Consider the following 26029-nt stretch of genomic DNA (forward strand, 5'->3'; position numbering starts at 1 on the left):
TGGAAATGGAAGGAGACCCTCAGGGTTATACAAAATTACATACAAGAGGAAGTGAGGGGAAAGGGAAAAAAAACAAGGGGGAGAAATGAATTACAGTAGATGGGGTAGAGAGAAAAGAGGGGAGGCAAGGGGATGGGAGGGGGGATAGTAGAGGATAGGAAAGGCAGCAGAATACAACAGACACTAGTATGGCAATATTTAAATAAGTGGATGTGTAACCGATGTGATTCTGCAATCTGTATAAGGGGTAAAAATGGAAGTTCATAACCCACTTGAATCAAAGTGTGAAATATGATATATCAAGAACTACGTAATGTTTTGAACAACCAACAATAAAAATTTTAAAAAAATAAATAAAATAAAATAAAAAATACTTTAATGTAGAATCTACTAGTAAAAAATAAAACAATTTATTTAGAACTTAAAAAAATGTCTTAGATGGAAAATAGGGTTCAAATAACATGCCAACCTTGATTTACCATCAGCAACTGCTGTATTTAGGAGGATTCTGAGGTCAAGCAAGAGAGAAATGCCAAAATCATCAATATATTCACTCAAACATCTATCAGTCATCAATTATGATCGATAGACAGTGTTCTAGGCTCTGAGAAATGCAAAGTCTGCCATGGGTATGGAGGAAAGAGGACAACCTGGGTGCCATCTCTCTGCCATTTCTGAAATTCTAGCTATCTCCTATCAGAATAAAGACAGGCTTGAAGGGAATATACAACTCCCTGCTCCTCCTCCTCCTTTTTTTTTTTTTTAACCATTTCCTAATTAGTGCCATTTAGAATTTACAAGACCATTTCACAATTCAATCCTGCTTAGTATACTAGAAAAGTCACTAACTATGCAAATTGGTCTTATACCTTATTTTCTTTTTTTTTATTGGTTGTTCAAAACATTATAAAGCTCTTGACATATCATATTTCATACATTAGATTCAAGTTGGTTATGAACTCCCAATTTTACCCCAAATACAGATTGCAGAATCACATCGGTTACACATCCACATTTTTACATAATGCCCTATTTTCAAGACACGTCTTTTCATATTTTAACATTTTGAAATCATAATGCTTCTGTGCAACAGAGTCTTAGAATTTCCCTAGGGCTGGACTGAATGTTCTTCCAGGAAGGACTTACATTGACTTCTGTCAATCACCTGGAGGTACTATCAACTCTGTACTGCCAAGGTTTTCTGCTTGAGATGATTTGAACTATACTTTTGGTGGTAATTTCAACTGTGACCTTCATGAATATTAGCTAGTGATACAGATTCTCAGGGAAGATTTTTCCACCTCCCTTTCCAGGGCCAAGGGGCACATAACTTTCCACATGGGTGGGTTTATACTTTTATAGCTATTTAGTGAAGGGATATCCTTTCATCTTCTCAATTTATATGGGCCTATCTTGGGTATGGTGTTTTCTGTATTGGTGGTACATAAAACAATGTATTTTGAAAAAAAAATTTTGCCTCAGATTTACTGAAACTACAGTACAAATTCACATTGACTAACTCCTATAAACTCTCAAATATAGTCCTTACTATTTGATCTCAACTTCATTCTCTAAACTTGAAGCAACCGAAATTTTGTACAATTACTAAGACATCTGGTATCAATTCATCTTTCCTGTAGATTAACTTCTGCTGCTTTCCCAAGAAAGGATTTATTCCTCCTCCTTTCTAAACCAAACTTATTTGCTGTGTTCTCGTGAGACAAATGTTTCACATTTCTATGTTTTCTCCACTCTTACTCTCTCTTCTTCCCATAAATACAGTTATCTCTCCAAACAGAACACTTCTCTTGACCCTACTACCTAAAAACTACTGTCCTATCTTCTTCACCAGACAGTGGAAGTTCCATTCTTTCAGTAGGCCAGTTTAAAACACCAAGTTATTCACCAGGATTCTCTTCCTCTCCTCAAACCCAAACTGTCAACTCTTCATCAAATCCTGTGACACCATCAGTTGTCTTTACTTCTGTTGCTACAAATCTAGTCAAAGTCATCATCTCTTATCTGCACGACTGTAGTAACTACTATTGGTTTTGATCTCTCCTGTCTACAGTTCATTTTCAACACAATAACCAAAGTGATCCTTTTAAAATATGTCAGACCATTTTCCTCTGCTCAAACCCTTCAATTGTTCTCCATCTCAGTAAAACCCAAAGTTCTTTTTAGGTCCAATAAGGCCAAAACAATCTGGCCACTGCCTTTCTCACTCAGCTCTAGCTCTCTGGTCTTGGTGCTGATCCACAAAAATACCAATTGTATTCTTGCCTCACACCTACCACTTCTCCTACCTGGAGTGTTCCTTTCCACGCTGACCATATGGTTCCTTCCCTCCCCTTTTCTAAATCTGTTTAAGTATCATTTTTATGGTCAACCACTCAAATTTTATGTACTTCAGCTCTCTCTAGCATGCTTATAAAATTTTTTCTGTGCAGCATTTTCCACCTCCTACTATTACAGGTAACTTTTTTTTAAGTATTTTTTTTTTTAATTGTAGGTGGACACAGTACCTTTATTTTATTTTTATGTGGTGCTGAGGATCAAATCCAGTGCTTCATGCATGCTAGGTGAGTGCTCTACCTCTGAGCCACCAATCCCAGCCCCAGGTAATTTTCTTTTTATGATTCCATTACCACCACCTAACTTGCCCTACACAAAGACAGTGTTTGTGTTTGGTTCACTGCTATCTTCCTAGCACTTAGAACAATGTCTGGCACACTGTAAGATTTCATAAAAACCTAATGGTTATTTGAGATAGAAAATCTTTAATAATCTCTTAAAATATGCCTTCTGATCCTACAAGTCAGCTGACTCAGCTCTCAAATTTTGAATTTCCACAGGTAATGACACTTCTCTTAACTCACTTTGACATTTTCTTGAAACTGCATTGCAGAGAGCTCTGAAATACTTGAATTGCTGTGTTTGAGAGCACGTGGACTGTCCTCTGCATGTCTCTTTCCCAATATACAAATAGCTGGCTCAAATACCCCGCTTATCAAGGACATTCATTACACCTGAGGCAGACCAAACTTCACTCTCTCAAATTAAAAATTCCTTAATATGGGGTTAAAAATCTATCTTCTAACTTCTACCCAGAAATCCTTTGCAGTTAGTCAGTACAAGTTTGTTTTTTTTTTTAAAAAAGATTCTCAGATAAACCAGGAAGTTCCTTTTTCCTCCTGTCTTCTTTGATTCAAAAATATCTCTAGTTTCTTCAACCATAACTCTTAAAACACTTTAAATTTCTTTCCTTGGGATTGGGGATACAGCTCAGTGGTAGAAAACTTGCCTAGCATGCACAAGCCCTTGGGTTCAATCTCCAACACCATACACAAAATATTGCATTTCAGTTATTATCCTTCAGATGAATTTTAGCTTATTAATGTCCCTGTTTAAAGAGGGTGCCTAGAAGTCTTGTCTGAGATTCTAATAAAATAGAATTCTCTCTTGTTCTTAGAAATCACTCTTCCAATAGTTTAAGCACAGATGGCAAAAACTTACTGGCCTCTTCTCATCTCAAGGATGACTTTGGAAAAAGTCATTTTAGACCTTTAAGCTTTTTAAATGTGGGCAGCAGTTAAGCCACATTTTCTCCATTCTTTGTGTAAAAACTTTTATGCATTTTAATTTTTAAAAAATTATTCTCCATCATTTTAGTCTCCCATGGCCTCTGGCATAAAGTCTAAACTTCCTTTGCACAGAAGTTAAGGTCTTGTATAATTAAGTCCCGACCAGCACTTCAATCCTCCTCATCTCCTGCTACCCCAGTTCCCATTCACGTGGCTCTCAGTCACACTAGGATAATCATAATCCAAACAACCCTGACCTTTCCCACCTCCTTGAAATTGCTTATACAAAATTTTCTTTACTTGAGAAGACCTCGGTCCTTGTGTCCATCTCTTGAAATCTTAGGTCTTAGAGCTACAAAGGACCTCACAGCTATAGAACCACAGCTATTCTTTAACATCTAGTTTCAATGCCACCCCTTACAACTAAGGCATTCTTTCCCATCCCACTCTGCACACACACTCCTTGCAAAACACACCCTGAAAAATCAGCCTCCATTGTTCATAGGACCAACTTATTTATGGCACACTATGAATAAGGATAAAAGCTTATTTTATCCCTTTTTTAAGTGTAGTGTAGTTTTTGTCAAGCTTTCTCTTTCTACCACATTATAAATGCATAGAACTGTCATCTACCTTTGTATACTCTACAAAACATCATGCAATTTTAAAAATGAATTTAGGTCACTTATGAAAATGAGATACATGCAAAGAATTGATTTCTAAAGTTTAAAGACATCCTTATCCATATAGAGGAACAAGACAGGTAGGGAAAATAAAATTGAAATATGCTGCCACTTATATATCATAAACTATGTTCCATTTTCTAGGTGATACTTAAAATACTACTATGATTAAAGAAATAGGCATGCCGGGATTAATCACTAAGTTTGCATAGCAATCTCACACCAGATGATTTTAATATTCGATGTTTGAACTCATCAGTTCAGGCAAGTTTTAGTCTTAACACTATTTGGGGTGACGATTTATATTAATGACTCTAAAATGCCAATTAGTAGATATTTGCCAACCAGAAAACATCAGATGAAATATATACTTCTAATATAATCAGATAAATAATTGGAGGTGCTAGACAAACTTGCCAAAATATAATCATTTAAATTAATGAATTGTGACATTATGTACAACCACAAGAGGTTCCCAATTAGAATAAGATATACTCCATGTTTGTATAAATATATCAAAATATACTATACTGCCATGTATATCTAAAAAGAATAAAAACCTAAAAAGAATAAAATTGTCTTATTTTGTGTGAGGAGGAAAACCCAAGAATCTTTCATACTTAAGATACATACCTATTATGAGAATAGTTGTTTTCTTTGGAATAGGGGTATTGAATCTCCCCACTCTCTCCAAATAATACTATTCCCTGAGGTTTACAATCTTTAAGAAAATGTAGAAGAAGTGGATTATTTTCTGGACAACATTTCAAAAGTGTATAGATCTCATCCTGAAGCTATACAATTTATATTAGTTACATTTAGGAAAACATTTCCTTAATGGATATAATCTAGACATCATATTATAAACAGTATTTAATAAAATTTTTGAATCATATGTTCTTTAACAGAGTTCTTCAGATTCAAAACTTACACAATTTTCTCAAATCATGAGTCACACTGAGGCTGTCAAATTTATATTATATGAGACTAATATGGTTTTCACCTCTCTCTTCTAGAATGTCCTAGGTATCTCTTCTAGAATGTTCCAGGTAACAGTAAAGTAACACTGTACAAATACATGCAGCTTTTAGTAATGGCATTTACTCAAAATTCATTTACTCAAAATTGAGATGCAAATGTCAGGTTTTAACTGTTGGAAGCACTCTGTATAAAACCATTGAGGCATTTAAAGTTTAGAAATGGAAGTAAAATTCAATTATAAATATGATATGATTGCATTTGCTTTCTTCTAATGATTTCCCCCAATTCCACTTCCTATCTAGATAATTAGAACTATGCACGCCCTCTTGTCTCTGTCTTCTATCCACACCTTGGACAGAATTCAGGCCCTTTTTTACACACCTTGGACTCACTTCTGAAAGGGATTGGCCCCAGTCCAAATATATAGAGGGTAAAAGAATACCTTTATTAACAACAATTATTTCAGTGAAAATTGTGATAATGTGACTTTAAAAAATTACACATTATGGTTTCTACTTAAAACCAATGTAGAGGAGAACTTTGCTCAGAGTCAGTGGCCTATTATGTCTTTTAAGAAGATTGAAGGACAACATGGAAGCAGAAATCAACTTGATCTGATGGTTTGTAAATATGAAAGATTCAATTAATTTGATTTTTAAGATTGTAGAAGCCTAAATTTAATCCTATTTCTAAAATAGTCAGTTACGTGAGGTGGTTCTGAGAAGAGCTTGAACAAAATAGGCAATTAGAACATAAAGGAGATGAAAAACCTAGAAAGATGATCTTAAAAACGTGTTACTTAAATAAATTACTTATCACATTCTGATGTTCATTAGTGAAATTAACTGTTATTGCCCAATTTCATTGCCCTTTAAAATTCTATTGCTGTTACGAATTCTTTGTTCAGCGGTTGTTAACCTTTTTAGCTTTCTCTTCCAGGCGGTCAAAGTGGAACAATCACTACCAGGAGGGACTTGACCCTGCGGTAGGGCAGTGGACAGTGTGCAAGACACTAAAGGCAGATGAAGTGAGCGGGGAGTCCTCCCAGGCTGAGGGAGTGCTGGCCTGAAGCTGGGCCAACAAACAGCAGCACTTCAAGTCTTCAACTAGGTGGCTAACCTTGGACAGCAACAAAGGAGGGACAGACAGATGGAGGGAATGTGAGGTTTTGCTGCTTTGAATCTTGGGCCTTAAACATTTGCTTCCTTTACTAAACTGTGTTCCAGGAAGTTGTGCTCTGCAGTGCCTTGTACCATTTTCTGTGAACCTTCTGGCCTCTGAGACTCTGAGACCCTCTCCTCCTCAGCACACTTACAGCTTCATCTTTCATCCAGGTCTATCTGCACTTCACCTTTCATCACAATATTTTTTCCTTCCCAAGTAGTTAGAAAGTTCCTAGAGGACAGGTTTTGCTCTCCAGACCCGAATTTTCCTAGTCTAGATTTTAGTGTCACTGAACAAAATAAACTCTCCAAAGTATTCCTCATTTCCCCCAGTTTTCCAAGGAAAATTAACAAGGCTGAATGGGAGAAGGGGGAGAGAAGGGATCCATTTTTCGTGTTTGTAAGTGTTGTAGAGGAAACGTTTCAAATGAATCAAAGAAGAAAGAATCTGCTGAGTCTATTCTCAAGGGCTGTCTTTAAAATCTCAAATGCAAAAAGATAGCTCATAAAAATTTTATACAGGGATTCAGTTTAAGTTAAACTGATAGCTATCAATACTCAAGAATTCTGAGACAAAATATTACAGACATTGGACTAAGAATTTAAAATCAGTCGGGCTGGGGATGTGGCTCAAGCGGTAGCGCGCTCGCCTGGCATGCGTGCGGCCCGGGTTCGATCCTCAGCACCACATACAAACGAAGATGTTGTGTCCGCCAAATACTAAAAAAAATAAAATAAATATTAAAAAATAAAAATAAAAAAATAAAAATAAAAAAAATAAAATCAGTCATTCTTGCTTTGTACTAAAGCTTTTCTCTGATAATATCACAACATATCAAAGTAACTACTCTTGAGATAAACATGATCAGTTTTTGACTTGGAATGAAAGGAGGAAGAAAATTCACTCACCTGTGATCATGGTTTGAGTGATAAAATCCATCAACTCAAACACCTTGGAAAAAATACCAGGTAATGCCCTTGTGTGGTAATTTTTTGGAGAAGCCGAACCTCTTTCACAACCAGCTACCCAGGAAGTTATCCCAGCCAGAGTCCAGATTCCACCAGGTCTTCTACAAGCCAGTGGGCCTCCAGTGTCTCCCTTGTGTAGGAAAGAAAGAAAAACTGAAAATATTTACAAGTTAAATTATCATGTCAGTTCCACGAACATTGGCACTCATCTCAAAGAGGTAGAAGCCCAGAAGTCCACCCGTCACTCACTGTCCATCAACATTTTGATTTTGATCATCCATTTCCTCATTGTTAATTTCATCTTCTCACCCAGATTTAATATCCTTTCACTGACTGGCTGCAATCTTGTCAAGCCAGTACTCAATTTCTCTCTCTCTCTCTCTCTCTCTCTCTCTCTCTCTCTCTCTCTCTCTCTCTAAGAGCTACCACATACATTCCAAAAATGAGTAAAAGGAGGAGGCGGGGGCAATGTGGTTACAGTTGTATGCTTCTACTGTGCCTTGTCACCTAGAGCAGATGGGAAAGGGTAAATCCTCTTCCAAGCCCACAACATCAGTGAACAGAGCCCTGAGGGACTTTAAGAACAGAAAGCCTGGGAAGCTCAAATTTGTCCCAGGTATATAAGTAAAAGACCACAATGGCTTCCATGCTAGAGAGTAAAGAACCCAAGATTTCAGGAGTCTGTCTTCAATAACATTTCAGTACATGTTTCTTTGAGTACATGTCTCGGACAATCTTGTGTCAGATTAAACTCTCCTCAAAAGGTACAGGATTGTTAGAGTGCTTCACAGAAAAGGAAAAAAAAAAAAAAGGACTTCCTCTAGCAGTTACAGAAGGGACAGAGTACCTTCAGTCTACTTGTGATCCAGTTTAGAAAGTGGCACAACTATAAGTTTCTCGCTTCCTCTCTCCCAAACACCTGTCATACCCTTGAAAAAAAAATTCAAATTTCTTTAATGGTAAACTCCAGGGAGCTTCCCACAAGAGTTTCAGGTTGCTTTCTGAAAAAGAATAATGACTCTGATGTTCTACCTTTAAAATAAATAAATAAATAAATAAATAAATAGGGAAGATAATGTACTTGGAAGACATATTTAAAACTTGACTCATGTCTTTTACAAATCAGTCCCTTTCCTCTCTAGGCACCTCAGAGATTGTGAAGTTATCATTTGTGAAGTTGTTGTTAGTCTTGGAAAGTGGCTCTCATGACATCTATTCAACCCAGTTACTAAAACTATTCATCTTTTTTCAAACATATTTTGCACTAAAGGAAAAAAATATTATAGTGTTTAATGAAATGTGAAATAAAAAATAATTCCCAGCTGGATTTATTAAAGATTATTATTTTGATTCCATTAGATTGGAAACACTGAAAATAACCCCTGCCCCAGCTCACTGTGTAGAAATGGGCACAGGAAAGAATTCTCTCAGTTCAGACCAAGCACATTTTTCAATAGAAGCCAGATGGAAAGATGAGGGGAAAAGGAACTTTGAAGTAGTAACTCCCCAAAGCAGTCATGGGGAAAGGCAGAAACCACTTTCACCCACTTTACTAAATAACTAGCTGGTTTATACTTTGGTACCTGGCAGGCATCCTTTCCCTGCTCAGGAAAACTGGCACACAGCAGGGTCCTTCCCAGAGGAGGAAGGTTCATACTCTTCAGCACAGAATTACACATTCTGTCATCCATGATGGAAAGTTCCCCTTCTTGTAAGACATTTGAATACTCAGAATCTATAGAGAGAAAACTGACAGATTAGTCGACAACTGTCCCCTTTAAAGCAAATTAGTGAGTAGCCCTCACATTTAAAACTATCTCAAATAGATTTTAAGCCAATGTAGAAGATGCATTTTTTTGTTGTTTGTTTTTGGTGTGAATTACATTTCAAGGTCAGATATGTGATAATGGACATCATTAAGAAATTCAGATTTCAGGTTACAGGCAATTGGCTTTTCTTAACATATGCTTAAATGTTTCCCCAAGAGGAAAACTAGAGTCAATAAGGCAATGTTTCATAAAAGTCTGTTTTAAAAAATCATAATTTTAAGCTGTATTGACATACAATTGACAAATAAGTATTATTCATATTCAAAGTATATAATGTGATGTTTTGATAAATGTATAATTGTGAGATGACATCCACAAACATGATAGCACAACTATCTTTTTTCTTATAGTGAAAATACCTAAGTTTTGTTCTCCTAGCAAATTTCAAATGTACAATAATTATTGACTATAGGCACCATATCATATGCATTAGGTCTCCATAACTTATCATATAATTGTACTCTTTGCCCAATATTTCCCCATTTCTACCATCTCCCAAGCCTCTGGAAGTGACCCTTTTGCTGTTCTTTCAGCTGCACTTTATAGAAGGTCATGATATTAAAAACAAGGAAGCTGGGGCTGGGATTGTGACTCAGTGGCAGTGGCACATGCCTAGCATGTGCGAGGCACTGGGTTCGATTCTCAGCACTGCATGTAAATGAATAAAACAAAGGTCTATTGACAACTAAAAAAATTTAAAAATTTATAAAAACAAAAATAAAAAAATACAAATACAAATAAAATCAAGGAAACTTACTGATTCTATTTCCTGATTACTCTTTTATCATATTCTTCTAAAAAATTTTTTTTGGTAGTTGTAGATGGACAGAATGCCTTTTTAAAAATTTTGTTTCTTTTTTCTTTTTAAATGTGGTATTAAGGATCGAATCAGTGCTTCACACATGCTAGGCAAGCTCAACCACTGAGCCACAGCCCCATTCCTACTATATTCTTCTTTATATTCTTCATACCTCCAGCTTCCTTTATCTGATGTACCTAAGCAAAATGACAGCAGCAGGAGTGATAGGAATAGGTTTTTTCCTAAGTGTGAGATGTCTATGGTGAAGACTACTAGAACTCTTCACTGGGTCAGAAATTAGGCAGGAAAACAAAAGGATGAATCATTCATGGTCAACAAAAATCACTTCTGCTTTCCCTGTGTATACAGAGACCTGGAGAAAGTAGTATGCATTTTTTGATGCCTCTTACTCTCTGTAATCTTGCCCCATCCACTGGCCATGCAAAGAATTCCTGCTTCAAATCGATCATCTCTGTGTGGAAGACAGATTGGCTGAACAGCAATTCCTGAAACAACAAAAATCACGAGGTTTGTGAATAGACAAATGACACCAACTATATTTGGAAAAGTAACATGTGCTTGATTTCATATTTTTATAAATGTCACTGTTTCCTAAATGTCACTTCATAATTATAAGAGAAGAAAATGCAGAAAAAGTAAATCAAGGAAAAAAATCTAACTCACTGTTCTGCATAACCATCATGAGCCCCGCCCCCCCAAACTACTAAAATTTCAAGTGTATACTCTCAATTCTGAAATGATATTTTCATTTAATAGTTATTGAGCACTAACATGTGGCAAGCACTCTTCCAAACTTCAGTGAATGAATAGGAAAATCCTCTCCCCAACCCCTTGTGGAGTTTATACGAGGGAGGGAGGGGGAGGGAGGGAGAGAGGGAGAGGGAGAGGGAGAGAGAGAGAGAGAGAGAGAGAGAGAGAAATGGGTGGGGGGAGGTACAAACAAACTATTTTAAGTGTCTGGGGAAACTCAGTAGGTGAAGGAAGAAATTTGGGGAGGACGACATGGGGGCTATAGTTTTATGAATTGTGGGCATGGCAAGTCTCACGGCGCTGGTGACATTTGAGAAAAGTCTTGAAGTTGAGGGAAGGAATCATTCAGTTCTCTGGGCAGAAAGCATTTGCTGAAGACAGTGTAGAAAGTCTCTTTTGTGAGATCTTGGCACACCTATTTGGGGAAGAATGGAGAAGCCAGGATGGCTGGAGCATATTGAGCAAAAGGAACTTTAACAGAAGATGAACACAATTAGGCTTAGATGTACAATGGGGGGAAGGAGATATTATTGGGGAACCACTGAAGTGTTTTGAGCAGAGTGACATAATCTGATTTACATGTTTAAAAGAATTATTCCAGCTGCTGGGTTAATAATAAATATTAGGGAAGCAAAGGAATAAACCTGATACTTTAAGAGATTTTAAAAATTAACCCTGGCAAGAAATGATCACACAGCCTGGGTAAGATAGTTGAGTGAAGTGAAGAAGGCAGAAGCAACAGGATTTTGGGTGCATTAGAAAAACAAATGAGGGATGAAAGAAGAATCAAAGACAAGTCCAAAATTTTTAGCTTAAACAACGAAAAGATGGAGTTGTCACTAACCAAGATGAAAGTACCTGTGGGAAGAGTCTATGTGAGGGGATAATTAGGGTTGCTTTAAACATATTGAGATGTGGATTAGCTGTCTAGGTAGATGACCCTAACCAGTTGGTTATATACATCTCATCAATTCTAGAAGGATAATGCAATATAAAAAACCTAGATTATATTTATAATTATTCTACATTAGCATACATTATATATTCCATTTTATATTATATATTATATATTATTATACATTTTATATATATATGTTTGTATATATATATATATATATCTCCATGAATCCAGGAACTAGGGGTTTAAAGCTATGATCCTGGAAAAGATCACCAAGAGAATGAGGACAGACTGGGAAGAAATCCAGAGCTGAACCCTGGGGACTGCAACAATGTAAGACAAAGAGATGAGGAATCATCACATAAGACTATGAAAGGGTATAAAGGGGTGGAGGAAAACCCAGCAATTCCTCGAATATAAGGTAAGAAGATATTTATAGTATGAGCAGCACTGATAAAAACTCTTATCAAGAAAGACAAGAATTTAGAGCGAATCTTCTAAGCTCTCAGGTAGAGATTATGGTGACAACGACAGGGGTGAAGCTGGTGGAGTGAGTCTGAGGGACTTGAACTGGCATATTTAACCTAGATGACTCTTGATAGTTTTCTATAAGAAGTGGGGTGATAATTTCCCTTGATAGATCATTCTAGCTTGATGACACCAGCTTGATGACCTTGGTCTCTATCTTCTGACTTTCATCACTCCTGTTGAGAGGTCAGCTGCAGCCTAATTGTCTCCCCTTTTTATCCCTTATTTCCCCCTCTAGATTCTTTTGAGATTCACTCTATTTTAGTGTCCTACATTTTCAGCATGACAAATCTAGATATAAAATTATTTTTAGTATCATGGTTGGACTTACTGTGCTTTATAAAACCTAAAGATACATGTCTAAGTTATGATTAACTCGCAGCCACTTTCTATTAAATTATATCCTCTCTTCTCCATAATTATTCAGTGCCAGGGATTGAACCCAGGAGTTGTTAGGGCCTAAGATGCCAAGACTGGCCTTTATCTTGAAATCCTTCTTCCTCAGCCTCCCAAGCCACTGGGATTTACAAGTGAACACCACTGTGCCCAGAATAAGGATTTGCCTCCTTTTTAAAACATTTTTTTTTTCGTACTGGGGATTGAACCCAGGGGTGTTTTTCCACTGAGTACATCCTCTGCCCTTTTTAAAATTTATTTTTATTTTGATACAGGATCTTCATAAGTTGCTTAAGTCCTCACTAAATTTCTGAGGCTGGCCTCAAACTTGTTAATCTCCTGCCTCAGCCTCTTGAGTCACTTACATTATAGGTGTGTTCCACCACATCTGATTTATTCATGCTCTTTATAAAGCTCAAATTGGATATTTACTGTATCTTTCAGTTCATCTTCTCTGTGCCTAAGTTTATTTTGGATAACCATTTCAGAACTTGTAGTTCCCTATATCTAATTTGATTGGGTAGACAATACTTCTATTGAGTTTTTAATTTCAATATATTATTTTATACTTCTTTATTGGTTCCTTTCAAATCCATCCTTCCACCTAATTGTTTTTTGTTCTTCATAATTTTGATATACTTTTGCCTCTTTAAGTAAAACATGCTTGTTTTGAATGCTCCACCTCATTTTGACATCTGTAATTTTTGAAGGTCTGATTCTGGTGGTTAGTTTTTCTAACTTCATCTTTGGCTGATTTCTCTCATGTTTGTGTGTTCGTATTCATTAAAACTTTATACTGAAGCTAGAATTTGAGGCTCATGTTTTCAGAGAGAATTTACTGTTGCTTCTGCCAGAAAACCCCATAACTCACCTGGAACCATTTTAAACTAAAATCTTGGCTTGGAGGGCCTGAGCTACACAGGTAATGTCAATTCTAACCCTGAAGCTGAATAAGGGTTGGTTCATGATTGTAGATTCCTAGAACTCTATGTTTAGGGCCAAGGTTCAAACAAGTAAGATTCCACTTTCTGTGGCATTTTTCTCTCAATCCACCAAAGCATCACCTTTCAGAATGTCCAAGGTTCTTTGCAGCTACTTTCATGGCCAGGTAAACCCCTAGGATCTTAAAGATCAATTAGATGCCTAAGAACAGAAGCTTGCTTCAATGACTGGCTACTCCTCTAGATTTGTGCTCATTCATTTTGGCCACAACACTGCCTTTTCTTGCATTAAAAATAGCAAGGGTTTTAGTATTTTATTCAGAAGGTTTAATACTTGTGCTAATAGTGTGTTACATATTTAGTACCAAAAGTACCAAAATCCTTGGTTAGAACTGATGTCGAGTACAGCTTATTCAAAGATACTGCAGTACTTAGAATGCTACTGAGAAGCTGAGCATATATATCTTATGGCTGGGATTCAGATTGTACAGTAGTTAATTTTTTCATAGGCACCAGACTGAATAAAACTTTTAAAAGAGAACAAAGCTTACTTCTATTACTATTCTATTACTAGACATATATAAAAAAAATTGAACTTGTACTTAAGTTTTCCCTATTGTATTTTTGATAGTTAAAAACCTTTAAATACTTACCAAACTTGACTTTGTGTTTTAGATATAGCAGTGCAATATCAAAACTCATATATCCAAGCCTGTTGAATTCAGGGTGAATAACAATTTTTAAGACTGGAATATTCTGCTCTTGCTTTTCTTTCTGAAGTAGGTTGTATTCCCCAGCTGTCACAGTTAGATTCTTCAGTTGCTTCCTAAAACCAGAGAAAAATGTTTCAATAATTATTTCCCCCTGGGTTTCATATGATTAAATGAAAAGGGATTATTAAGACTTTAAGCATTTCTGAGTCTTGAAAGAAGGCATTCCTTTATTATTGGTTACTACTGTCATATATTCCTAAGTTTTGGATCTATTAAACGTGTTTTTCAGTCATGGAGTGTTTGCATTCTTGTGAACACTTTCATTTACTGTCATCAATTCTGATTATTTAAAAGTTTTCTACTTTTCTTCATTTGTAGACAAGCCAGTCTATACATGCTGCACTGTTTTTAATGAGATATCAAAGTGGCTTCCCAGCACTGCCCCTTTTCCTATTTGTATCTTCTTTTAACCAAGTATTTATTATTTCTGCAGTAGTTTTCACTCCTAATGATTTAAGCCCAGGTTATTGAAACTTTGGAACATCCATTTAACATTTGATGTTAACAATTAACCACCACCCTTAGCCAACCACTAAATCCACAAATCTAAATCATAGATGTTTGAGATCTTTGAGGGTATCTCCGTGTAGCAGAGCAGAAAGCACAGGACATCTTGAAGCAGAGACAAGTTTCTAGGAATCGGGACCATCAGAGGTCGGGTGGAAATGTGGCAGAGCGAAGAAGGGGACTGAGGTGTATCAACCTTACATGATACATGAACATCTCATTTCCCAGTACTGTAGCCATGAATCAGGGTTTGACAAGTATCAGAAATCACAACTTACCCATCAAGACTACTCAGGCAGTGTGCTGCCGTGACAACCCTATCATCTTCAATCAAACTTCCTCCACAGATGTGGCGCTCACCCAATTTTAGGGAGACCTGCCCAAGGAGAAAGTTAGGAACATAATATATATCTCCCCATTGATGCCATCTCCTTTTGAAACATTTGAAATTAATTCTTCTAATCTGATGTGATATTCTTAAAATACTAATCTAAATTGGGTAGTAGGATATACATTCCCATGAAGTAAACTTATTGGTGGAGAAGTAGAAAGGTGTCAGGAGAAAAACAACACACTCACCTGGGGTCTTGATACTTGAAACAAAAGAAATATTTTACCATTTTCTCATTAAAAAAACAACAACAAAAAACAATGTCTTTGTTATTCTGACCTGCCAGGGTTGTCCACCAACTGTTGAATTTTTCCAACTAATTCTGGAGAAGAACCTAGATTCCACAGTAGGCTCCTCACTCTTCCAACCAGCTGCACGAATTCCACACTTGAGTCCTGTGTACAAGGACATAGACACATATTCTGGACTCACCCAGAGTGCCTTGTTTAAGGGTTCCCTTTCTCAAAATTGCATGGCCAGATTTTCCTGCCCTGGCTATCATTCCCATAGCACTCAGCTGCAGGCATTCCCTTTCTCAGTTATGTTCCCGAGAATATGACACAGCCATCTCTGCTCCACTAGGTCTTGCCTCAGGACTTCTCTGCTTGCCCTTTCAGCCCAAACTCCTTTACAGGAGGAGGCAGGTCAGGAAAGAGCCTGCTTTGCTTTTGGTGAATGGCTGGTGCTCACTCTGGGAGGATGCGCACATCATAGATGCAGGTTTTATTAAAGTTGCTGGGGAACAACATAGGCCACTCCTGAAGAGAGAAACAGGGCTTTCCGGTACTCCCACCTGATTGTGTTTCCTTGGAGGAGGAGACTCCGTAGCACAAATGTGGTTAGCAGAACTCTAGAATCCAAAGCATTTCAAAGAGGAAACCTGCCCCAGGCCTGCCTTTGGGAATATCTGGGCCTTCCCTTACCCGCTTTCTTCCCAGGAATGACCACAACACTGGGAAATACTAGAGAAAGGAGTGGTGAAGTGGTCCCCACCCAGCATTCTTGGCCCTGGTGTCTGCGTCCAGGGGTCCTGCTCACCCAGGCTTTGGCAGAGGCCAATGGCAAGTAACAGCAGCAAACCAGCCCTGGCCAGCATCCCCATGCTTGCTGGGGATCTCATGCATTCTCCTCTCAGGCTGGGAAAACAGAGGGAGGAATGTGTGCTCTGCTGCTCTTTATTCCCAACCATCCCACCAATGGGCTGCACCTGCCACGGTCCCTGGCCTTGCAGGTGTTCTTCGTGATCATTCCATCCTGAGCTGCTGCCACTCTCTGGCCACTCAGTTTCTGTGCATCTCCCACACCCCCCTGGTCCTAGAGATAGGCATGAGGTGTCTCAACGGCAGGAGGGCCTCTCACATATTTGCAGAGGTCACTACCAATTGGACTGAGGAAGAAGGTGATTATTAGCTGGAGCATTCTAACGAATTCTGTCCCAGAACAGAGAATGTAGGCCAAGCCTGGTGTGTGTGTCTGTGTGTGTGTGTGTGTGTGTGTGTGTGTGTATGTGTGTGAGTGTGTTTAAAAATGAGCCTGGTCACCATAGGAGACACAGAGAGGCATACTTATGAAAGACAGGAGAAGACTATTGACTCTTAATTAGTGCTATCCCTTCTAAGAAGCTTGGTGAAATTATTGACCTTCAAGAGTTTTCCACCGGATAGGAAAGATGAAGTTTATGTTGCTATTGCTTTTGTACTGGCAGTATTATTCATTATTAGCTTCAACAGAATGGGCCAAAGCTTAGGATCCTTCATTTAAGATAATTAAAATTAATTCATTGGTGAAATTATCATGTCAGTATTTTTTTTCACAAATATTGTTTGATGATAAGCCTGAAGTTGGGAGGATAAAGCCAGAATTTGTATTGGACTTATATTTTATGAGAAAATTAGGGCAAGACTAAGTGGACATTATGCATCAACTAGCCTGGACATCTACACCCACACTCAGTTGTCTCACTTCCATATAAAACAGAAATAAAAGTTCCCTCAGATAGTGGGTAAACAAGGTGAGGGAGATAGGCAGCAGACTGGAAAACAGAAGACTGTCAAGATAGTGACAGTGCAGATGCAGGTACATGAGCAGGTGACAGTTACCCAGTGGGGGCAATGACCCCTGTAACTGCAGAAAACAACTTTTGGTGAAAGGCCTGAAAAAATGTGACTAGCTCCCAAAATTGAATTTAAAGTTCAAACTTCCTTGTCCCATGAACCAAAAAGGGATTTCTGTTATTTTTATCTTCCAAGTACCATATCAAATTTTGAAAAGCTCCAGGGCTGTACTGTCCATTATTGTGGACTTTAGCCATCTGTGGCTATTTAATTACAGTTAAATCAGATTAAAGATTGAGTGCTGCATTTCAAATGCTCAATAGCCACCTGTAGATGGTGGTTACCTATAGAACAATGAGATATCATTCCCATCATCATAGAAGGGTTCATTGGACTGTACTATTCTTGAGAGTAGTGCCATTTTATTTTGATTATCTGTTTCTTTTAAAAAAATATTTATATATTTATTTTTGCATTACAATTCTAAATACACCATTATATCATAATTTATTGTATCTCTGATTATATATAAGGTATGTTGACACCAAATTCACATCTTCATACATGTATTTTGTATAGTGATGAGGGTGATTATCTGTTTCTAATGGTCCCTTGGAAGACAGTTTGAGAAGATGACTCCTGAGTTTCAAGCATGGAAGCTAGAGGTTCCAGTACAGGGAGAGGACTCTGTAAGCTACCAAACTCTTCTGTGGAAATAAAGTACTGAACCTCCATGCCTGAGTACCGCCCATGAAACTTTGAGGTATGCTGGCTGCCTGACCAATGGCCCTTCTGGCTCTCATCCCTCACTTTTGCATTCCCTGAAGTCATCATGCTCACTCCAGGTACACACTATTTTCCAATGAAAGCTCAGAGCTCCAAATGAATTCAAAATCCTCTTTCCTAGCAAGAGGTCAGGTGAAAATCATCAAAAAGTCTTTAGTACATAAAAAGGGAAAGGGGTAGGGGAGAAGGGCAGGTATGTAGTGCAAGAACAGCTGGGCCCAGTGTTCAAGTTGCTGATCGTCCTGTGGGTAGCCTCCCATGAGGCTTACAAACCCTGTCCCTTGCACTCTTCTGCACACAGCTTTAGATGTTCCTTGGTTTCTTTCACACCTGGGAATCTCCATGCAGCTGGGCAGTCTCATCTTGCTACAGCATAGCTCCCTTTGTTTCCAGAGTTCAAAATCTGTAGTCTTGAGTGAGACCTGGTCCTTTTATGGTAGATTCATCCCTTATAGACTTACAAAATAGTGCCTTTTCTTTAAGTGGAAAAAGAGCCACTTGGTAAGAAATATATCCATACAGAGTGGCCAGGTCATTAGACTGAAATTTGCTAAAGTGATGATGGTTTGGGCATCAGTTGCTTGTGGCTATGTTGAAGCATTTAAATGGAAGAATTGTTGTCTTTTAAAAATAACTTTAGTAAACAAAAGAGTTCAAGAAGGGAGTGGATTAGATTACCCCAGAATGGATTTGACTTATGGGAAATCTACCTTTAATTTGGGCATATCACTAGGGTAGAACAAAAATGAGTTACTGTTCAAAGTTTGTGAAGGAAAGAAATATAGCAGCAGCTGGAGATGAAATGGATGGAAAAACTGAAGGACTTTTTTTCAAACAGTTTTGAAAGTGATTGGCAGGTTTGGTTTTTTTTTTTTTTTTGCTAGGGATTAAACTCAGGGGCTATCCTCCCGGCCCCATGTATATGTATTAAGATAGAATTGACGAGAACCAGAAAAAGGAGGAAAGATGATAGAGAGGTAAAAAGAGTAGCATTCCACAAGAAGCAAAATTCAGAGCCAAGGGAGAGGAAAAGATACAAGAGGGTGCAGGTTAATTTGTGGATGGAGTGCAGGTTATTGAGGAAACATCAGCTTTCTAACTTTCATTTACTCTGTAAAGAGGTGAGTTTTCTACTAAGCAAGATGAGCGGAGGAGATCTGGAATGGCTCAGTACTGAAATAGTCAGTATGGTATATGGGGACAGGAGCAGACAAGAGGTACACAGGACAATGTAATACAACTATCGAATGAATGAATGAGCAATGGAATGAAGACTTTATTTTTTTTATTTCTAAAACACATATGTGCTGGTGATAAGGATATCAATGGGAATTAACCACGGAATACTTGAGAGATTGAAGCCAGACATAATTATTTTCATCATATTTTATACAAAATAGACATTTACATATATTTTACTTTGGAAAAACCTAGGCAAAGTATACATATCAGATTTAGTAGGAGAAATACTTTATGGGAGATATATTTCTAACTGGTACAGCAAAAGCAACTAAAAGGTACATTTATATACAAATGATCAAAATAGGAACTAAAAAGCATATGAGCAAAGAACATGATGTAATTCATTTCCTCCTGACCAAAGGAGGGATCCATATGAGTCACCGCAAATCCAATGATTTCCATATTATCAAACCAAGTCATGTCTTCTAAACATATTCCACTTCCTTAGGAGAAAGTTTTATCTCTTTCCCCCCGAAAGTAAAAAGCAAAATCACTATAAGAATTTTTAAGTGCAGACTGCAAAAGAAGAGTAATTACCTCTGTCATGTTAAAGCACTTAGGAAATTTAGTCACTTTTTGGGTTTTTTGTGTTGTGATGCAGTGATCATCATCATTATCTTAAGATTCATTTAAAAAAAGCAACATCCATTGGTCTTCTAGTCAGGTGCATAGTGCTTTTCAAATCAATTCAAGAGTACCATTCAGAGGCTCATAGAGCTTACCGGAATCATGAGACTGACCAGTCCTCCATGGGTGATAATTTGACTAGGACAGTGGCTAACATGCCCTAGGTGAGGTGGTTCCTTGGTGGCAAAGCTATGACTAGAATTCAGATGTCTTGAAGTTTGGACTAGTGCAAACCTCCTACAGATCAGCAAGATAAGAAATCCCCAAAGGACATTGCACACATTGGAAATACCAGACATGATACAAATATACACCATGTGCACCACTGACAATGTGAAGAAAACCCTGGATTTCTGGATATAGACATCACCAGGGGCAACTGGTGGTCTAAACTTACAAACTGATAATGAGCATGTATTGTATGGGTGCTGATGTTATGAGGTGCATGTCCAGTTTTTTCCCCCCAGAAGTTTTAGTTGAAAGGATGTTTGGTGATAAAAATGGAACATTTTAATATGAACCATTCGATTCCTATAAATATCTTAACAATTCTGTTTTGCTGCTTTGATTGGTATTAAACCATGCTTTTGACTGTAGTTATTTTATCTCTTTAGAGAAAAGAGCTCATAAAAACAAAAATACTAGATGGCAGGGTGGTGCACACCTGTAATCCCAGCTACTCAGAAAGCTAAGGTAAGTTTGAGGCCAGCCTAGGTAACTTAGCAAGATCCTGTTTCAAAATTTAAACAAACAAACAAAAACAAAAAAACAAAAAGGACTGGGGATGTGGCTTAGTGGTAAAACACTTGCCTTCCATGCACATGGTCCTGGGTTCAATCCTCAGCCTCAGTACTGAAAATAAAATGCTAAAAGATGCCATTTAGAAAAGTTTTTCTGTATTTGGGAGATACCATCATATAATCAAATAAAAATAATTTGGAGATCAGGAAATAAAATACACCACAAACAAAACAAACTACTTCTAGCTGTATTTGCTTTGAATGCCATTACTAACATCCTATAAACTTAATTATTCTAAGGTTGAATCCACCATGAAGTCAAAGTAAAAGTTTTTATGTATTTTTTTAAAATTGATTCTAATAAATACATTGAGAATTGATTAACAAAGGTTTTCATGTATGGGCCAGACAGAGTCATGTAGGCCCAAACTCTAAGACACTCTATACCACCTATGAGTTATATAATATCACTTTTATATACTGAGCATCTTATCTGGTGCTTTCAAATGGCAAGGCAACTCATCTCCATCTGAGAACACAAATTCTGTAAGCATAAGGCCAAATTACAGTCCAGTTTCCACAAGTGCAAAACCATCCCACCCTGACACTTGTTTGTTAATCTTGGAATGAGATGTCCTTAACCAACCAATTGTGCCATAAATTATTCTTTAGAATTCTTTGCTTTGTTTTAGTCTAGTAGTTAAAAAGTAAAAATTTGAAAGATTATATCTGTTTGAAAAAAATCATAAACTCCCATTAAAGTTGTCAGGCCTGCAGTGTCTGTAGCCTCAGTGCTGTTGGAATCACCACCCTTTAGCCAGATAATAAAGATTTTGAAAGGTTTTCAGTTGTTGACTAAGGGAAACCAGTGCTGAGAGCCACTGAGTGTGAGGGGACACATCTCACAATGAGCGGAGTGCAGCTCTGCAACTGAGGCATCTGAAACGTCTAATGGAGACCTTAAGAAACCACACACTTGCTTTTTAGTCCCTCTCAAATTATAGTTCCTGCGGGTCAGCTTGTATGGGATGGTTTGTATTTTCTCATTTGGTCTGGCTGACAATTAGCTGCACAAATACTGCAAAATTTGCATCAGATGAGATACCACCTATAGTAAATTTCACAAGCTTATTCTAAGGGTTGTGAAGTATTATAGGGAGTTGGAATTTACATGGCGCTAATCCTCCTCATTTTGTAATAGGCTTCAAAATAAATAAACCCAAAAGACCATATCTCAGGATTCCCTAAAAATTTGATTTCTTCCAAGGTATTTGCATCTTTGGTTTTAAGCACCTATGTTACATGACTACATCATATTTTTATGAATGCTATTAATAAATAAAAAAACGCTTGAATCATTTTCAAAATCTTGAATAATTCATAAGGTTAAAATAAGCTACTTAAGCCATTCTCACCTCATTCTTCTCTGTCAAAGGGCATGTTAAAGAATTGCCATTTGTGTCGATTTTGAAGATGAGAAGAACTGGTTCTAGGGAGAACTGAAGAACAGGTCAGAAAGACTCAGCCTAGAGGAGGGAATGTGCATGGAGAATTCTTAATGTAGCCGAGAAAAGAATAACAAATAGTGCTCAGAGTAACAAAGTCACAAAGGAAACTGAATATTAGATCAAGTGTCCAGCCAGGCCAAAGCAACTCCTGTCTTGTCCTTCCTTCCTGCCCAGGACTTGCTGCCTAATTCTGGGACCTAGTGCAAAATGAAATCAAAGGGTCTACTGTTTAAAAGTAATTAAGAACTTTAAGCAGAGAATTCAACCAAGAGAGGATGCTTCTTAGTGTCGGACCCTTGAGACAACACGGACGGCACACTCACTAAGCCAGCTCTGCTCCCCCACTTCAGAAAGGGCTCTCAATTCACAGGCCAAGCATGCCTTCATTAAGGGCAAACCAGAGCCATCTCCTTGACTAGCCAGGGCTCTCCACTGTTATTCTGATAAGGATGAATTCCACTTATTATTTCACGTTATAGGGACCAAATGAAATGTTGCAAGATACACTTAACATCTTTGAAAAATAATGTGATTTAATTTCTTATAGGCACCATTTCAACTGAGAAAACTATTTCACTGGCTACATTTCAGTGAAGGATAAAAATATATGACCGAATAAACAATGCTTACTTTCCCTCCCTACCCCTTTGAACAGTGCTAGGTTTTAATGTCCAAGGAGAGGCAGGTGTGTGCAGACAGATGAATCGGAGAATAAGAGAAAGAGGGACTGGGGGACAGAGAACATGAAAAGCAGCAGAGAAAATCTCCTGAAGGCCATGTGACCCTTTTCCCTCAGAAATTTTCAGACTTTAATTGCCTTTAAATTACCCCAACAAATGTGTACTCATACCTTTAGTGGGCCTTTAAATAAGGCACGATTACTTCAAAATTTGGGGTACAATCTTTTCCATTAACTTTCTAAGCATGAGTTTTGGTTACACACTATCCTGAAAAGTTGAGGTAAAGTCCTAGATACTAGAGACTTCCTGTTTTCAATTTGGGGATGAGAAGTTATGTTGCAATAAATTTAGTCATATGCTTTTTGGCCTAAGGACTACAGAAATATTATATTGGGGTAGGGGGGAGAAAAACCTTTTTAAGATATTTTTAAAGATAAATTTATGCCGTGTAACACTAAAAGACCATTAGAAACAGAAGGTTATAATGGTAATTTATACATTATCAGATTACTGATATGCACAAAAAGATACATGCTAATTTAAAATCTGTCATCATTTGCATTTATAACATCCTCCCCTTCATCCCCAAAGAAGTTTACTTCCACTTATTTAGACTTACCTTGACAAAAGAATAACATATGGGGGCAGTACTTCCTGATCTTGGGTGGTAAGTAGAAGGCTTTTTTACTGGCCTGAGAAGGTGAAATATATGCACCTCCAGGCTGCAATGTCTGTGTGGTACCTGGCTCAGCACATGACCAGTACGGCCTGGAGTGTTTTTGTTTTTAATGATGATGATCAAGTTAGAACCAGGTGTTCCAATTTCTTCATTTCCAAAATATATTACCACCCAAACATTGAAGGCTGAGCCCCAATTCTGTTAACTTGAGTAGGTGGATAATCAACACAATTTTTTTTTGAGGGAAATTGTTTAACTATTTTGTAATTCAGATGCATATTTTTGTATGGTCAGTTTTGAAAGATGCTATTAAAACTTATGTACAGAGAAAAAAGTATATATGCATATATATTAAATATTTTATAAGTTATGAAATAAATAACACTAGAAATAAATGTCAAATTGTAAGTTCACCTTTGCCTTCCTTTTAAATATAAATATATATTTTTTAAATTTTAAGTTTAGACTTTTCCCCTAGATTTTTCGAGTATTCTCCATGAAATCTTCAAAATTACAAGTATAAGACAAAGTTTGGGTTTCAGTCATTCATGTTTTAAGCACAGAATTCTCAATGAAGACTAGGAAGACAAATAAATAGTTATTTTTCCATCTAGTTAGAGTCTATGAAGATTTCTGATATATATTGCAAATATTTTTCAATGGTTAAATATACTTTCCAAAAAAATAATAAATCTTAAGATGTCTGAACATTATAATAATAAAGTAGGACATTTCTCTCAGTTAATATCTTTAATATTTTCTATGTAGAATATACTATTTTTTTCTCCACCAAAATAACAATATATTTGAAGGTGGGGACGTTTGAGATTTTAAATGCACTTTTGAAATCTTGGAGTAGAAAGAACTACTACTCTAGTAATAAAATTAAAATAATTTTAAACATTTCCATAAAGAATTAGGGGCATCATTTTCCTTGATTTTCCTGTAGGGATAAAGATACCCATATACAACTCTAGAAGCTTCCCTTTTGATATATTAGGCAATGGAAAAACTTGCCTCAGAGTGGAATTGAATTTACTCCTCAAAATATCTCTGGTAATATCCTTAGGGGGATATTAGATAAAACTCACTTAACAATAGCCCTTTTCCCCATATATTCTAGAAGGTTCTACAAAAGCTATTACATACTCATTTCAGGGTCTGGAGAATTAACTGAGCTTCCACTTGGTAGACTTTCCCAAATGGCTTACACCAGAGGATTTATCCTCTTTGAAATAGCTCATCCCATGAAGAATGGATGCTCGGCCTTTATAGCATTTCGAGCCTCTGTATTTCTGGGGACATGAATGTCTAAACTATGAAAGTGAATTAGATCTCCAGGTTGCAAAAGCACAGAAATGTATCAAGGGAAATCGGGAGTTAAACCAAACAAAAATCTGTAAAATGTGTAGCTGCTGTTTTCCTTTCCTCTCAGATCATCCTGCCTGGCTTGCTGATTTTGTCTTTTTCCTCATGGAAACGCAAGTCCTTCAGCACAGGGCTACTAGCAGACACCCCAAGGTCTGCCACCCCAAACTCAGAGTCTTGAGAGGAATGCATGACTGGTTGTGCCCCCGCGGATGTGAAAGCAAGGTCCCCATCACTTGTCCTCTTCCAGGGGCACCAGCATTGTCCCATGAGATGGGTTTAACAGTGCTACGTTTGATCCTTTTCTCGAACTTCCTGTAATCGTTTTTCTAGGCGATCCAATTTGGCTAGATTTTCCTTCAGCAGTTTGCTGTCTGGAACCAGCTGTAAAGCTCTCTCATAATACGCTCTTGCAGACACATAGTTTCCCTGTGGGGAAAAAGAAAGAGAACAATTATCCTCGGTTCCATCAGAACACTTTTCCAGAGCATGGGGAGACAGAAAAACTGTCTGCCCAGTTTAACATTTCCTTTTCATAAGGAAATCTTGTCAGCATGTGCCATTTTATTGTTATCTACTGGTGCTTTTGGAGAATCCATTTGTTTTGAGTACCAGACCAGCTGGAGAATGTGAAGGATAAGCATTATATCATAAGGTTAAATGGAAGAAAAAAACTGATTTTCAGTTCTATTAGTGTAGGGCATGAGGCTATCATTTCATAGTGATCCCCAGGAGTTAGCCCTGTTCCTTTTTTTTTTTTTTTAAACTGGTTCTTTTTAGTTATACATGGCAGTAGAATTCACTTCAGTATAATTATGCAAGCATGGAATATATCTATGGAACCAACTAGGTGCCCTGTTCCTTTATAAAATAAAATGGAGCCATGGTTAGGAAAAAGAGAGAGAGAGGAAGAGGGTGGGGTGTTTTGGAAACTGCAAGAATAATGATTAAATGGTTTACTTAATGACTGTATCTTCTTAGTGGTAGAAGTCATTCTAATTTTCAAATTGAAACATAAAAAGTGACTTTTGCCTAACATAGGCTTTACATCATGAAAATACTTGATGAAAATATGGGGTTAAATTTATCTAGTACCCTAGGTGATGGTGATACTTAACCATTATATATTCAG

The 26029-nt window shown here is 37.3% G+C and overlaps 2 protein-coding genes across 2 annotated transcripts in view; both read right to left on the reverse strand.

Annotated features, from left to right (window-relative positions):
* Positions 1 to 16544, reverse strand: part of Ovch1 (ovochymase 1) — a 57358-nt gene extending 40814 nt beyond the window's left edge. The window contains 9 exon segments of the mRNA XM_048802493.1: positions 4901 to 4988; positions 5571 to 5690; positions 7321 to 7510; positions 8964 to 9115; positions 10419 to 10514; positions 14196 to 14368; positions 15101 to 15198; positions 15493 to 15608; positions 16252 to 16544. Of these exon segments, the coding sequence (XP_048658450.1) occupies positions 4901 to 4988; positions 5571 to 5690; positions 7321 to 7510; positions 8964 to 9115; positions 10419 to 10514; positions 14196 to 14368; positions 15101 to 15198; positions 15493 to 15608; positions 16252 to 16402 (1184 nt within the window). The 5' untranslated portion in view covers positions 16403 to 16544.
* A 2777-nt stretch (positions 16545 to 19321) lies between these two features.
* Positions 19322 to 26029, reverse strand: part of Tmtc1 (transmembrane O-mannosyltransferase targeting cadherins 1) — a 269839-nt gene continuing 263131 nt past the window's right edge. Inside the window, exon 21 of the mRNA XM_048802437.1 lies at positions 19322 to 25326. Within this exon, the coding sequence (XP_048658394.1) occupies positions 25186 to 25326 (141 nt within the window). The 3' untranslated portion in view covers positions 19322 to 25185. The remainder of the gene's footprint in view (positions 25327 to 26029) is intronic.

This window comes from Marmota marmota, unplaced genomic scaffold (assembly GCF_001458135.2).
Source record: "Marmota marmota marmota unplaced genomic scaffold, marMar, whole genome shotgun sequence".
In the NCBI taxonomy this organism is placed as follows: domain Eukaryota; kingdom Metazoa; phylum Chordata; class Mammalia; order Rodentia; family Sciuridae; genus Marmota; species Marmota marmota.